This window comes from Pristis pectinata, chromosome 29 (assembly GCF_009764475.1).
Source record: "Pristis pectinata isolate sPriPec2 chromosome 29, sPriPec2.1.pri, whole genome shotgun sequence".
Lineage (NCBI taxonomy): Eukaryota > Metazoa > Chordata > Chondrichthyes > Rhinopristiformes > Pristidae > Pristis > Pristis pectinata.
In genome coordinates this window covers 23,087,004-23,103,727 of record NC_067433.1, presented here as the reverse complement: position 1 = coordinate 23,103,727, position 16,724 = coordinate 23,087,004, and the positions used below count along the sequence as shown (strand labels likewise).

The 16,724-nt window shown below is 50.9% G+C and overlaps 1 protein-coding gene across 1 annotated transcript in view; it reads right to left on the bottom strand.

The window, feature by feature from the left end:
* Positions 1–1,050: 1,050 nt before the first annotated feature.
* LOC127584256 (NACHT, LRR and PYD domains-containing protein 12-like) overlaps positions 1,051–16,724 on the bottom strand; it is a 30,318-nt gene continuing 14,644 nt past the window's right edge. The window contains exons 5-13 of the mRNA XM_052040906.1: positions 16,174–16,340; positions 15,069–15,240; positions 14,906–14,971; positions 7,445–9,182; positions 2,277–2,363; positions 1,945–2,115; positions 1,621–1,791; positions 1,298–1,465; positions 1,051–1,138 (exon numbers count right to left, since the gene is read on the bottom strand). Of these exons, the coding sequence (XP_051896866.1) occupies positions 1,051–1,138; positions 1,298–1,465; positions 1,621–1,791; positions 1,945–2,115; positions 2,277–2,363; positions 7,445–9,182; positions 14,906–14,971; positions 15,069–15,240; positions 16,174–16,340 (2,828 nt within the window). The remainder of the gene's footprint in view (positions 1,139–1,297; positions 1,466–1,620; positions 1,792–1,944; positions 2,116–2,276; positions 2,364–7,444; positions 9,183–14,905; positions 14,972–15,068; positions 15,241–16,173; positions 16,341–16,724) is intronic.

The following is a 16,724-nucleotide window of genomic DNA, read 5'->3' as shown; positions in this document are numbered from 1 at the left end:
GGAATCTGTGGGCTGATGTTAGTGTACCGCTGGTGTTCTCTCGATGAGGGAACCTCTGGGTTCACGGTGCGCTGCACTCTGTTGTTCTGGTAGTGTTGGGCGCTCGAGACTTCTGTTGAAACACTGGGACTCTTCCGCAAAAACATGCACTCTGTGGTGTCCGTTCACGCATTTTTCTCCAGACAGAGACAAGTCAGACACTAAGACAGGAACTCTGAACTGAAAAGACAACAGTTTATTGATTTCAATTTGCCAATTGTAAATAAATGCTGAGTAACTTTCTGACGTACGGGTAAAATAAGCTTCTTGCAGTTCAGTGTCATTTGTGCACAATTAACAGACAAGCGACAATAAGCGGCAGGTTGAACAATCAGCCCCTTTTATCAATGTCATTCCGCACCAGAAGGAGTTGCTGGATGCTCTCTGTCTTCACTCACATTAACAGCACAATGATTATAAATCACACTTCAGGGCCGTTCCAAGAACACTGCAGGTCTAGGGTTATCTATTGAATTATTTTACAAATTATCACTACTATATACACAGGCTGCTGAATGGAGGAACATTCCCCCTTCAGCAACGTAGCCGGAAGGATTCCTCACCCAGCTAATTGCCCAGTCTAACACAATGGCATTACTGGTGTCCCAGAGTGAGCCCCAACCGGGACACTGAATGCTATCTCTGGTCTCCGGTACTGAGCCCCACACAGAACACAGGATACCATTACTGTTGTCCCGGACTCAGCCCCACCCCGGACGCTAAATGCGATCACTCGTGCCCCAGACTGTCCTGGGACCTTCCTGTCTACGTAATCCCCCAGGGCCCACTAGGGGGCAGTCAAGCCCCGGATATTCGAGGCAGCGGTCGGGTCACGTAGCAGCGGGACTCCCGCTGACGTCACAGCGGGAGGGTGCACGCGCTCCGCTCCAGCTGGGAACCGTTACGGCCGTTGGGATTTAAACCGGGAGCGCACTCGTTTAAAGGGGAGGGCGGGAATCCGGCCAAAAATATTCCCATCCCACGGGCGGGGATGTCTGTACATTGGGACGTTCACACCTCCACCCACAGTCTGCGTCTGGTTCCCTGCAGAGACTTCAGCTGATTCCGTCCATCTGAACTGAACTGATTCCCCTCCAGCCTGAAACAGAGTGAAGAATAAAGAGCAAATAACCGGAATCCACATCAGTGTCAGTAACTGGGGACTGGGGTTAATGTTTCAACAACACTTACAGACTGAAGTCACCAGAAAAGCCCGCGGATCCACTGTTATTTTATCACATTAAACACAAACACTCACACGATCCGCTCCAGACTCGAGAGGGTCAGGATGAGGCGGCGGAGAGCGGGGACAGATCGGTCTGTGAGGGAGTTAAATTCCATCTCCAGCCCCGTCAGTGAGCCGTTTGTCCTGAGAGTGGAGACGAGATCCTCGGCACCAGAATCTGTGAGATCGACACCTCTCAGCCTGGAGATGAGACAGAGAGAGGATGAGGGAGACAGATAGAAAGGAGACGGTGCAAATCCCCAGGGTTTATCAGTAACACAATTACTGACCACATGAATGTTCAGTGTCAGACACCCAGTGACTGTAAACACAATCTCTCACAGTCTGGGACTTACCGCAGTCTCTGTATTTTACATTCCAGGTCACCCAGAGCGGCAGACACCAGTCTCACTCCCGAATCTCCCAGTTTATTATCAGTCAGGTCCAGCTCCGTCAGTGAGCGGTTTGTACTGAGAGCGGAGGCGAGATCCTTGGCTCCAGAATCTTTGAGACCGACACGCCGCAGCCTGGAGATGAGAGAGAGTGAGGGTGAGGGACACAGATAGAAAGGAGACTGTGTAAATCCCCAGGGTGTATCAGTAACACAATTACTGACCACATTAATGTTCCGTGTCAGACACCCAGTGACGGTAAACACAATCGCTCAGTCTGGGACTTACCACAGTTTCTGTAGTTTACACGCCGGGTCCATCAGAGCTGCAGACACCAGTTTCACTCCTGAATCTCCCAGGTTGTTGTAACTCAGGTCCAGCTCCTTCAGTGAGCGGTTTGTACTGAGAGAGGAGGCGAGATCCTCGGCACCAGAATCTGAGAGACTGTTTCTCCCGAGCCTGGAGATGTGAGAGAGTGAGGGTACGAGTGAGAGACACAGAGAGACAGGACACGGTGCAAATCCCCAGGGTTTATCGGTAGCACAATTACTGACCACATCAATGTTTAGTGTCAGGGACGCAGCGACTGTAAACACAATCTCTCACAGTCTGGGACTTACCGCAGTTCCTGTATTTTACACTCCGGGTTCCGCAGAGTCACAGACACCAGTTTCACTCCCGAATCTCCCAGGTCATTGCTCCCCAGTCTAAACACAGACAGACAGAGTGAGGAACAAACTGATTCACACCCGGGGTCCAGTCAGAATCTGACAAAACAGGATATAACTCTGATATTACATGAGATACTTCAGGAAATTAATGACGAATTACACCCCTTAGTGCACAGCTCCTGGTCACTCACGGAATGTCAGCGCTGTGTAAACTCTCCCCTGTGGCGACTCACCGTCTACTCGGGCGAACCGGCTCGGCAGTCGGGTCGCGCGGCGTCGGAGCGACGAGGCCCAAGATGGCGGCGGGCCTCGTCTTTCCGAGCGACGGGGAGAACCCGCGCGCGGGAAGTCCTGATGACGTAGGAATTACGTCATTGCCGGTTGTTTTGGGCGGGAACATTCTTCCATAAAGGGCCCGCGCAAGGCGGGAAAATAAACCAGTTCTGTTCGGCAATCCTCCGAGTAGTCTTGTTTTATTGCGGGGTAGCAACCGCTACATTGGTGACCCCGACGGTCCAAACGGCTTTTGGACCGGCGAAATGGACGACAACGCAGCAGCCAACGCAGTGGCCCTCAAGCTGCCCACCTTTTGAACACTTCGGACCAGCATCTGGTTTGACCAGGCGAAGCGCAATTCCACCTTCGGCAGATCACCTCCGACTCCACGAAGTACTACCATGTGGTTAGCTCTCTGGACCAGGAGACAGCCGCCCAGGTTGGAGACTTCATCCAGTCGCCTCCGGAGGAAGATAAGTACCCGGCTTTCAAAGACCTTTTGATCCGGACCTTCGGCCTCTCCCGTGGTGAGCGTGCCGCCCGCCTGCTTCATCTGGATGGCCTGGGGGACAGTTCCCCATCCGCCCTAATGAATGAGATGCTGGCATTGGCCGAGGGACACAAGCCATGCCTGATGTTCGAATAGGCCTTCCTCGAACAGCTCCCCGATGACATCCACTTGTTGTTAGCTGACGCCGACTTCAGCAACCCCCGTGAGGTGGCCGCCCGGGCAGATGTCCTGTGGAGGGCCAAGCGCGAGAGCAGTTCGTCCGTCAGTCAAATTACCAGGCCGCGAGCCCAACGCCCGCCTCGCCCGGCCCCAGCAACCGAGCAGCCACGCCCCAGGAACGCAGACGACGACACGGGTGACCAGCTGTGCTTCTACCATCAGAGGTGGGGTGCGGAGGACCGTCGATGCCGCCCACCCTGCAAGTTTCAGGGAAACGCCAGGGCCAGCCGCCGCTGATGGCTACGGCGGCTGGCCGCCGACAGAGCCTCCTCTTCGTTCAGGACAAGAAATCTGGACGGCGTTTCCTTGTTGATACTGGAGCGGAGGTCAGTATTTTGCCCCCGACAGGCCGCGACACTCGTGACAGGCCACCAGGTCCTCTACTCAATGCCGCCAACGGTACAATGATACGGTCTTTCGGCACCCGTACGCTTCAATTACACTTTGGCGGCAGCCGTTTTACCTGGACCTTTACCCTTGCCACCGTCGCCCGACCACTCCTAGGAGCCGATTTCCTTCGGGCCCACAACCTGTTAGTCGACATGCGAAGGAAGCGGTTAGTCCACTCTAGCACTCTCCAGACCTATCCCCTGGGAGAAATCAGCCCACCAGCCCCACGCCTGGACTCTATTTCCCTTTCTGGCGACGATTTCGCCAAGCTCCTAGCCAAATTCCCATCGATTTTGGCACCTTCGTTTACAAATTCTAGGCCCACACACGGGGTACGACATCACATCATTACCACAGGGCCATCCCTTCATGCCCGTGCACGACGATTACCTCCAGACAAGCTCCGCCTGGCAAAGGAAGAGTTCCGTCACATGGAGGATCTGGGGATTGTTCGCAGGTCAGACAGCCCCTGGACCTCCCCCCTGCACATGGTCCCCAAAGCCACCAGAGGGTGGAGGCCCTGCGGCGACTACCGCAGGCTGAATGACGCCACCACCCCGGACCGCTATCCCATCCCTCACATCCAGGACTTCGCAGCGAACTTACACGGGGCCTGCATCTTTTCCAAAGTGGACCTCGTTAGGGGATACCACCAAATCCCGGTCCATCCGGATTACGTCCCCAAAACTGCGATTATCACCCCATTCGGCCTGTTCGAATTCCTTCGGATGCCATTCAGCCTTAAGAACGTCGCGCAGACCTTCCAGTGGCTGATGGACGCGGTAGGCCGAGACCTGGACTTCGTGTTCATTTACTTGGACGACATACTGATCGCCAGCCGTAACCGCCAGGAACACCTTTCCCACCTCCGCCAGCTGTATTCCCGCCTCCGCGATTTCGGCCTCACGATCAACCCGTCCAAGTGCCAATTCGGACTTGACTCTATCGATTTCCTCGGACACAAAATCACCAGCGACGGGGCAACACACCTACCCGCCAAGGTGGATGCTATCCGCCTTTTTGCCCGCCCCGACACAGTCAAAGGCCCACAGGAATTCCTTGGGATAGTCAACTTTTACCATCGTTTCATCCCTGCAGCAGCCCGTATCATGCGCCCTCTGTTCTCGCTGCTGGCTGGTAAAGGGCAAGGACATCACCTGGACTGACGAGGCTGCGGCTGCTTTCGTTAAGGCCAAAGACGCCCTGGCAGATGCCACGATGCTGGTACACCCCAGGACTGACGTCCCGACTGCCCTCACGGTAGACGTGTCCAACACCGCGGTAGGTGGGCTACTGGAACAGCAACTCGAAGGCCGTTGGCAACCCTTGGCATTTTTCAGCAAGCACCTTAGACCGCCCGAACTGAAGTACAGCGCTTTTGATCGGGAACTTCTAGCACTGTATCTGGCGGTCCGGCATTTCCGATACTTTCTAGAAGGCAGGCCTTTCACCGCTTTCACTGATCATAAGCCTCTGTCCTTTGCCTTCTCCAAAGTCTCCGATCCCTGGTCAGTTCATCAGCAGAGACATTTATCCTACATTTCCGAGTTCACAACTGACATTCAACATGTCTCTGGAAAGGATAATGTCGTTGCTGATGCACTTTCCAGACCAACCATCCACAACCTATCCTTGGGTGTCGACTACACGGCCCTAGCTGACGCACAGCAAGCCGACGACGAACTGCCCAGCTACAGAACCGCAGCCTCGGGTGTGCAGCTCCGAGATTTCTTGGTTGGTCCAGGTCAGCGGACCCTACTTTGCGACGTTGCGACTGGTCAGCCCCGCCCTATAGTCCCTGCAGCCTGGCGGAGATGCGTTTTTGACTCTGTACATGGGTTGGCTCACCCGTCCATCAGATCTACTGTCCGACTGGTCGCCAGCAAGTTTATCTGGCATGGCCTGCGCAAACAGGTCAGTGAGTGGGCCAGGACTTGTCCGCACTGCCAGATGTCAAAAATCCAGCGACACGCCAAGGTCCCACCACAGCAGTTCGAGCCTACCCGTAGGAGGTTCGACCACATACACGTCGACCTCGTGGTCCCTCTGCCAGTTTCAAGAGGAGCCCGGTACCTCCTTACTATCGTGGACCGGTTCACGAGGTGGCCTGAGGCAACCCCCCTGACTGACATCACAACTGATTCCTGCGCCCGGGCGCTGCTCACAACTTGGATCTCACGTTTTGGCGTTCCGGCCCACATCACTTCAGACAGAGGCACCCAATTCACTTCCAGTCTCTGGGCTGCATTAGCGAACCTGCTAGGGACGCAGCTGCACACCACCACGGCCTACCATCCTCAATCAAACGGGTTGTTGGAACATTTTCACCGCCATCTAAAATCGGCCTTGATGGCCCGCCTGAAGGGTCCTAACTGGGTTGACGAGCTGCCTTGGGTCCTGCTCGGCATACGCACTGCCCCCAAAGAAGACCTCCGCACTTCATCAGCTGAGCTTGTATACTGGGCACCACTAGTTGTCCCTGGGGATTTCATACCTGCCCTTCTGGACCAAGGGGAACAACCCCCAGCAGTCCTACAAAGACTGCGTGAGAAGCTTGGTGCCTTGGCCCCAATTCCCACCTCACGGCACGGTCAAGCCCCATCCTGCCAGCCCAAGGAACTACGGGACTGTGTTTGTTTTCGTTCGCAGGGGCACACCTCGGGCGCCATTGCAACGACCATATGAGGGACCGTTCCGAGTCATACGGAATAACGGATCGACTTTTATTTTGGACATTGGAGGCAGGGAACAGGTTTTCACGGCGGACCGCCTCAAACCGGCCCATTTGGATCTGCAACAGCCTGTCGAGGTTGCCACGCTGCGACGCAGAGGCCGCCCCCCTAAGCGGCAGCTAGCACAGCCCACGGACCTTGGGGACTGTCTCGCCGGTTCTGGGGGGGGGGGGGGGGTTGTGTGGCGACTCACCGTCTAGTCGGGCGAACCGGCTGGGCAGTCGGGTCGCGCGGCGTCGGAGCGACGAGGCCCAAGATGGCGGCGGGCCTCGTCTTTCCGAGCGACGGGGAGAACCCGCGCGCGGGGAAGTCCTGATGACGTAGGACTTACGTCATTGCCGGTTGTTTTGGGTGGGAACATTCTCCCCTAAAGGGCCCGCGCAATGCGGGAAAATAAACCAGTTCTGTTTGGCAATCCTCCGAGTAGAGTCTTGTTTTATTCCGCGGCAGCAACCGCTACACCCCCTTCAGTCTCAGTGCATGTACGAGAGCGAGCAACAGAGACTGGGCGGGGTAGGAGGGAAATCACCCACACGTACCACGTTAGGAGGGGAAAAATACAACTAAGGGACGGAGAAGGACAGATACACTGAGGGGGAGGGACGGTGGCTGCGAAGGGGCGGGGTGGGTGTGAGAGCGCCGGGCCGGGACTGGGCGTGACTGAGAGCGCCCGGGCCGAGCGTGACTGAGAGTGGATGGGCCGTTGGTGGGGGGAGTGGAAGGGCCAGGGACGGGGGGAATGAGTGTGGACGCGCCGGGGCTGGAGGGGGAGTAGTTGGGCCGTAGATGGCGGGGAGAGGGTGTGGACCTGCCAGAGATCCAGGTTGGAGGGAGAGAGGATGCGCCGGGGGTGGGGGTAGGGGAGAGAGTCCCGCCGAGGGTACAGACAATTAAGAGAGACGCACCTGGAGGGTGAGGTGGAGGTGGGAGGCGCACAGAAGAAATACAGATCGGGAAAGCTTATTAATAGAAAACAAATGAACAGTTACCCCAACACCTGGCATTTGAGAATCCCGGGTCCCAGCCGCTGGATTCCTTCACACTGAATGCAGCAGCTCCACAGATCGAGGTGTTTTATTGTATCACAGAGCCCAATGACATGGCACAGGACGGCGCAGTCAATCGGGGTCAGTCGTAATTCACTGAATGAAAGTATTTCCACAGATCCCAGTGCGGTCTGAGCCAGTCCACGGTTCTGAGACTCAAACAGGTAGTGCAGTGTGTTCAGGAGGCTCCTTTTACCAGCTTCACTCCCTGTATTTCCAATCTGACGTTTCACCTCCTCTTTCACCCAGTCAATCACTCGGCAGGTTGTTTGATGAGGAAATGGGCCCAGGAACTCCTCCAGCCGCCGAGATGACACTGGGGAGGAGAGACCAGCAACAAAACGGAGAAATACCTCAAATCGACCATCCTTCATGCTGTGGGCTTCGGTGAGGAGTTTCAGGATATGCCCGGGATGTGGAGTCAGGAATTGTGTGAGTGCGGCTACAAACTCTTGGATGGTGAGGTGTGTGAATGTGTACACCATGCTCCGGGCACAGTCCTCTCTCTCCAAAAGTTCCATCAGGAACCCGGACAGGAACTGGGAAGGCTGCAGATTGTACTTGATCAAATCTCCATCTGTAAACACAATCTTCTTCTTAGACACTCCTGTGAAGGCCATCTGACCCACCCGCAGTAACACAGCACGGGGGCTTTCAATCTCACGGCCGTGGTTTTTTAGGATGTTGTAAATATAGTAGGAATATAGTTGGGTGATGGTCTTGGGAACTCGCAGCGGGTCCCTGTGTCTTTGTGTGAAGAAGGGGCCCAGTGCCAGACAGAGGATCCAGCAATAGGAGGGATTGTAGCTCATGGTGTACAAGATCTCGTTCTCCTCCACGTGTTTGAAAACAGCTGCTGCCACCGTTTGATCTTCAAAAAACCTGTGGAAATATTGCTTCCGTTCCTTACCAACAAATCCAAGGATTTCAGCCCAGACACTGATCTTCGCCTTTTCCAATAAATCTAACGCAGTGGGACGGGTGGTCACTAGCACAGAACACCCTGGGAGCAGCTTGTGCTGGATTAAACTGTACACAATGTCAGACACTTCACACCAGCACTCAGGATCTGGGCACATGTACTTAGGTTCTGTGTCTCTCCGAGAGTTAGCAAAATCGATTGTGTGCTTGTATCCATCCAAACCATCGAATATAAACAGCAATCCCTCAGGATTCTTCCAGACCTCTGGCAGAATATTCCCAAAGTAAGGATACTGATCCAGAATCAGTTCCCTCAGGTTTATTCTACAGTTAAAGGAGTTTAAATCCCGGAATTTGAAACTGAAGACAAACCGGAAGTGTTGGTATATTTTCCCAGTGGCCCAGTCAGAAACAATCTTTTGCACCATTGTTGTTTTCCCGATCCCCGGGACTCCGGCCACTGCTGCTGAACTCCCAGATTTCGATTTACTCCGGGAAAAGCAGCTGTCGAACAATTGATCAGTCCGGATTTTTTCCAACTCTCCATGGAGAAGTTTCTCTCTCCACCGTTCATGGTCCCGGCCTCTTGCCAGAAGCTCATATTCCACGAGTCTCCGATCTCGAACAGTAGAAATGACTGTGAGCTCAGTGTATCGATCAGCCAGCTGGAAAACCTTCACCTTCTCCTTCATCAGGATCGTGTTCACTCTCAGTGTTTCAGTCTGTGCCCGCAGAGTCTCCTTGTGTTGCTGCTGAACATCTTCCACGGTACAGGCAGTAAATGGTCAAAATGTGGGATGGCTCAATTCAAAACTCAGTATTTAAAATTACATGAATTAGTCAAATGCTCTTGAATGAAGTCAATTCACCAATGGTACATAGTGAACGAATTTAAACGGTTACAGATAGGTGAGTCGAATGAGAGCAATGGCTGAAAAAAGTCACACCCTCACACTTGGACATTAACTGCTGTGAAGGTAAACATTCCCCTGATTGTTCATTGATTCCTATCTGACCTTTATTAACCACTCCCACGACAACCCCACAGCCACATTTCTTTTCATGTAGGACAACTTTGGACAACACCAGTGTTGATAATGGAACACCTAAACTTTGTTGACACTGTTAACAAATCAACACAATCACACTGTTACTGTTTCAAAGTAAAAACAGAATGTGGTTAAAATACTCAACAGACCTGGCACCCTCTGTTGAGTGCGAGCGAAATAGAGCACGAGAGAGCGAGAGAGGGAACGAGAGAGCGAGAGAACACGTTACTGGTCTCCTAGTTTCATTGGAACTAGAAGTTGGAAAACCAGAATGTCTTCGGACACAAAGAAGGGAGACCGGTGGAGAGACTGGATGACGTATATCGCAGAAAGAGGACTGGCTTGGCTGGCACGCGTGTCGATAAGGGGAATAAATCGACGGGCCAGCGAAGAAGGAGAAAGGACAAAGTGAATATTCCAGGTTGACGACCTGTCATCAGAAGAAAAGATCTGGCATAGACTGAAGAGACTGGGTATCTGGAGGTGCTGTGTTCAATGTTGAGTTCAGAAGGCTGTCACATGCCTTCTGGGGAGACAAAATGCTGTTCCTTGTCTCAAGCTGGGGTTGTGTTGAAGGCTAAAGTCAGAGGTGACATAGTGGGTGTGCGACAGAGAATGGAAGGGGAATACAACAGAAAGTTCAGAGTCATCTTCGTTAACTGAAAGGGGGCGGAGAGGGGGAGTCATGTTGTAACGTGGTCACCTCTCTCCGTTTGTAGCGGAGGTCACATCGTGAGAGCCTAAGAATAAAGTACAATAAGTGCTTGAAAGTACAGGAAGGTGCTTGTTCCCCTGAATGGTTGGAAAGGAAGAGGTAAAAGAACAGGAAAGATGCTTGTTAATTACAACGGGAACAGTCCCTGCTGAATAGTGAATGGAGAGGGAAGTGGAAATGTGCCTGGTGCTGACATCACATTTCCGGTGGTGGCTGTTGCTTCACCCCTTGGGCAAAATATCTGGGGCACTCTGTGAATGGTCAGGGGTTCCAATGGGACAGTATCAGCCTCAGTTAAGTTCCTGATATCGTATCCCCCTTATTGTGAGACCTGTCCAGTTCCACCTCTGTAATATTTTCCCTCCTGCCCTGTCCCTGACGCTTAAACCACCTGGTCCTTTCATTCCTTCCTGTTGGAGTGCTCTGCCCTTCGTGTCAGTCTCCTTCCCTCAACATTCATCTTGTCTGAAGGGTTGGTGACCGTCCCCAAACTCTCAATAGTTCCGGTTCACCCAGCAACCCCATGGTTCTCCCTACTTTGGACACCAATCCACTATTATCCTGTTTCAACATAGATCTTAATTCCAGTTCATGAACCATTAAAATTCCAGCGTGTCTCTGTCTCCTGCTCCAGCGGACACCTCTCAGAGCCTCCAATTCAGCCATGCTGCCCCTCCCGTATTTCCACACCTCCTCTGAAGCCGTGCCTTTCAGTTTCCAAGGATGTAAATTGGGATACAAACCCCGCCCAACTCTTCACAGACTCCACTTTATTAGTGCCTCCAGAACATTGTCTGGGATGCTGGATGCATAGAGACAGATTGCCAAGAATTTCAGGACTGGCAGAATTTCTGTGGATTATTTCATTGAACTCGATAGCTACTAAATCATGCGCAAAGGTTCCTGCTGAATATGAAGAGGGAAACTAGGTCGAGGGCAGCCTGAAGTGTACTGTGTTTGACCAAGAGTCTGGGCACACATTGGAATGTTATAAATGACATTCCTTACATTGGAGGAAGAAGCAAGCAAGCCCACCATTCCCAAAGTAATTTGGACACTTTTCAACAGCAGAATCACGAAAGGAAATAAAGGACAACTGAATTGGAATGGGTGAGAAGACACTGATATTTCGGAGACATAAGAAATGGGATCAAGGAGTAAGTAGATAGCGTGTTAGGGCCCTTCCAGAGGTGTTCCAGAGTGCATCAGGAGCCTGCGACGGGTATGTGGACTTCCGGTTATCTGGGCGCTGCCAGGTATATATGTGGTTTGGCAGTGTGTCAGGATCTTGGTAGGACCGTATTTGTCACAATGTCACATGAAGACCGAGATCGCAGAGAACCCAAATGCAGAACAATAGAACTAGACTGGAGTCGGGATGCCTTCGCGATACCGAGCGCAGAACGCCGAACTGAAGGAATTTTGCCTCGGGACTCTGAGACGGAGTCTCGACACAGAACAGGGTTTTCTAGGAGAAACATGAAACCGGGACTGCTCTGGAGTTAATAGCTCTAATCAGCCAGGAGACGAAGTATACCCAGAGAGAGACCAATAATCTGGCAACCAGTGTTTGTGAAACCAATGTTCTTATACTAGTCTCCTGATGATACTCAGGTGTCTGTCATTAGACAAATAGTAGTGCATGGAAACCATGTGCTGCACAACAAGGCACCATCAGTGGGGATAAGGGTCAGAACCAAGAACCAGCGCTCGGAACCACGACAATATTAGTCATCATTGTGTATCAGGGCCCAGCCAAAAGTGTTTATGATTATGTCATCAACTTAGAGAGCTTGGAGCTATGAAGGCAACTGCAGTGACTTGGTGGAAAAAGAAAGCAGTCACGGTTTCTCAGTACTCATCCATACAATGCATTAGGGCAAGATAGGAGGCACAAGGAAGCAGGGATTGTGGAAATAGTTACTCAAGAGAATACAGTGGTGATAGAGAGGATTTTCTTCAAGGACAGCGGGGATAATCTTTTCTATATTCAGAAACGATCATGACAGATTTAGACTGTCGTGTCTGCTCTCCAGGAAAGCAGCAGGGAGGACCATAAAGAACAAGTCTGCAGGTGAATTGTGGAAATGTACCAAATCCATGGCGGAGGGAAAGTGAGGGACTTCAGTGTCCAAATGTGGACTGAAGCAGCAATAACAGAAGCGACATGGAGGAGGATGAGTTTCTAAACTTCCTTATCAGTATGTTTCTGGTCCAAGGAGGAAGGTAGAATTTCTGGACTTGGTTACTGGAAATGAGAGAGTATGACGAAGGGTTCTGGCAGGGATTCCTTGTGTTTCTGTTCAACCCCTTCAGATAATCAGACAAAACATAGACTGCAAAACTTAATCTTGCAGGAGGCTATCTCATTTTTTCCCCGTTCCACCTGGCCCTGCCTGCATCTTAAACCTTCCTCTCACCTTGGTTACTTGTGAAGTGGAGTATTCCAACATATTCTGCAAATATGAAGCCTTCCAAACTCTTGAGCTTTCGCACTGCACTGAATTTCATTTACACAGACACCTTGTGTTTACTGATGGACGTCAGCTTCTTGCCAAGACTGTCCCGGTATGGTTAATCGCACGGTTATTTGAAGATTTCTCCAAGTCTTTCCTTTGGCCTTCTTCTCCCCAACCCCACAACACTCGGTTTGTCTACACATCTCTTGCACTTCCCCAGTTTCCATCACACACCAGCGGCGCACATGCATTTCAGCTTCTGTGGACTGTGCTCAGGATGTTGTCTCCCATCTCACCCTCACCAACTCTGTCTCCTGATGGACTCCCCAAGGTTATTGAGTTGGAAATTAAACTGGATGACGGTGGCATTGTTTGCACCGAGGGCCTGCAGAAATGAGCAGAGTGGAGTTCATTTGCTGTTTGGGGGTTGAACACATTAGCTGGGTGTTACCTGCTCTTCTAACTAAAGGGAAGCTGTTCCTCTTAGTCCGTGACCGGAACTTCCACAGACTTCCGACCCTAAGAAGTGCTGCACTGAAGAAACTGAGGGTGTTTAGAAAAATGATTTAAGGTGAGGGCCGTTTAGAATGGGGGCTGGGGAAGACCTTGACTTTTTGGGTGAAGTCATTGCCCAGTTTCTCCCTCCTTCAGATCCATCTCCTTGTCCATCCCCAACATGAATCGCTCTGATCCTGGAGGAGGAAGCAGTAGCTAAAGGCTCCAGAGAGGTGAGATCCCTTTCCTCAAGCTCCCCAATTCTCTGCCTCATTCGTCATAATCATGCCCCTTGATTGCGCTCCATAGAACCATACAGCACAAATCAGGCCCTTCGGCCCACCATGTTGTGCCATCCATCAAACCACCCTCACACGACCTAACCCCTTCCTCCTGCATATACCCCCATCCCACACTCCTCCATATGCCTATCCAACAAGCTCTTGAACCTGTTCAATGTATCTGCCTCCACCACCACCCCAGGCAGTGCATTCCATGCACCAACCACTCTCTGGGTGAAAAACCTCCCCTGACATCTCTCCTGAACCTCCCACCCATAACCTTAAAGCCATGACCTCTCGTCTTGAGCACTGGTGCCCTGGGAAGGAGGCGCTGACTGTCTACTCTATCTATTCCTCTCAGGATTTTATATACATCTATCATGTCTCCTCTCATCCTCCTCCTTTCCAGTGAATAAAGCCCAAGCACCTTAAGCCTCTCCTCATATTCAATACTCTCTAATCCAGGCAGCATCCTGGCAAATCCCCTCTGCACCCTCTCCAACGCCTCCACATCCTTCCTATAATGAGGCGACCAGAACTGAACACAATACTCTAAGTGTGGCCTAACTAGAGTTTTGTAAAGCTGCATTATTACCTCACGGCTCTTAAACTTAATCCTACGATTTATGAAAGCCAACATCCCATTGGCCTTCTTAAATGCTCTTTCCACCTGTGAGGCAACTTTCAATGAACTGTGAATATGAACCCCCAGATCCCTCTGCTCCTCCACACTGCCAAGTACCTTGCCATTCACCCAGTACTGTGCCCTGGAGTTTGTCCTTCCGAAGTGTACCACCTCACACTTCTCCAGATTGAACTCCATCTGCCACTTGTCAGCCCAGCTCTGCATCCTATCAATATCCCTCTGTAAGCTCCGACAGCCCTCCACACTATCCACAACACCGCCTATCTTAGTGTTGTCCACAAACTTACTAACCCAGCCTTCCACCCCCTCATCTAAGTCATCTATAAATATCACAAAAAGTAGAGGTCCCAGAACCGATCCCTGAGGGACACCACTAGTCACTGCCTTCCAATCCGAGGGGACTCCTTCCACCACAACCCTCTGCTTTCTACATGCAAGCCAATTCCTAATCCACACAGCCAAGCTTCCTTGGATCCCTTGGCCTCTGACCTTCTGAAGAAGCCTACCATGAGGAATTTTATCGAATGCCTTACTAAAATCCATGTAAACCACATCCACCGCACTGCCCTCATCAGTCTTCCTGGTCACCTCCTCAAAGAACTCTATCAGGCTTGTGAGGCAAGATCTTCCCTTCACAAAGCCATGCTGGCTGTCCCTAATCAGTCCATGATTCTCAAGGTGTTCAGAAATCCCATCCCATCAGCAGTTTCTTTTCCACATGTCCCACTATGTGCTGTGTCACAGTGCCAACATTTACCTGATCAAACCCCCATGGCTCATCAACTTAATGGCGCCACACAAATATCAGCCATTGTTGGAAACCTGTTTCTTCCCTTACCTTTCAGCTCACTTGGCACCCCTGGTAAATCTTGAACGATGCTTGCTCGATCGTATGGAATACAACCTGTTTCAATGTGAATGATGATGAAATCAAATATGTAAATATGTAAAACATGCAGTGTTTGTATTCAAAATTGAAATCATCTCTGATATTATCTTACCATATTCCTGTATTTCTTTCAGTATTTTGTTCAACTTTGGGACCCCGTTCCGCATTTTCACAAAGGTTTCCCACATCACCCTCCGGGCCTGGGAGCCTTTCTCCGTCACCAGGTTCAGGAGGAGTTTGGAACTTTCCGCTCGGTCTCCCTTATCAGCGAGCTCAGTAACTTTCTGCGAAGAGTAACAATCAATGTTGATAACTGACAGAATCACACTGAGCACGAGAGTAAATGATGTGCCGTGACGGTCTCACACTGAGCAGCCACCAGGATGAATGCTGATCCTGTCTGAACATGGACTGTACATTCTGGCAGCAGACCGCGGGGAGGGACATTCACCCTCGTGCCTGTTCCACCAGTCACTGAGATCCTGGCTTGGTCCGCGACCACTTCGTTGACGTGACTACAAATCCTTAAATGCTGGAAAATAATACCTCACGGGTTTTGATAGTGTCAAACAAAATTGAGAAAATCATGATCACAGATGAAGAAAGAAGTTACGAGAATATTTCTAAGAGAGTGGGCAGTCTCAGAGAAGCTGCAGAAATATGATGATTCACCTCCTCAGGCCGCTGGTGTCCAACATGACAGCAGATTACTGGCTGAAAGACAATACTTTATTTTTCCTTTTGAAAAGGAGATTTATTCAGTGATTGCACCATCACATTATTACAATATTGCAGTATTCCACGTTTCACACTGTTTAAAGTTTCAAATTATGACACAATCATCTCCATCCATAACACACGAGCACCTGTTGCACCCACAGATGCTGACCCAGTTCTCAATGAAATCCTGCTGTTGTACTACACGATCTTCCCAAACTGAAGTTTCCCATCATATTTCCATTTCAACTCTTATTTTAAGCTCATACAAACTTTACCTGCTTCCCCTCCACCTGAACATTTGGCAGCTACCACCAGTCCGCAGGATTTTTTCAGCCCTTTTTATCATTGCTTCAGATTCACTTTTTTTTTCCAGTTTTATACAGTTATTCCCCAGTTGTTTGTTTTCCTACTTTAATATCCAATGGCTGATTTCCAACATCCCATCAGTCCTGTGATGTGTGAATAACCCAAACTCAGTCTCTCTCCCTCTCACTCACCCGATGTTCCCGACCACTGAACTGATTCTCGTACGTTAACGCCAAGCTGACTCCATGCACCCCTCCTTCCATCGCCTGTTGCAGCCTGTCCCGGTAGAAGTCTGTCAACTGCAGCAGCTTGAAATCATTCCAATCTGCCAGGAGCTCAGTGATCTCCGAGTCTGGACCTGTGAAGGAAAATGGAGAAAACTAAAGACATTGTCGACCTCCTATTGGGCAGCAACGTTCTCTCTGGAACTAAAAGATGGGGCTGCCATGCGCCAAGTCACCAAACACAATCTGAAACACACACAGTCACAACGCCTGTGGGATTTCACTGCTCCACATCATCTGTACTGAACAAAGGCATTTCATGTAAACCATTCCAGTCCCTCCTGAATTAACTTTGGTGTCATTTTCTTCTCACTAATTCCAACCTGCATTGACCAAGTTCAGCAATTTTCCTTCAACGGGCGTAGGGTGCTACAGAAAGTGGCCCCAGAATCCGTCAAGGTAGAGGTGGTTTTGAAAGGTTTGGGAGGTAATTCTCTCAAAGAAAAGGCAGAGTGAAA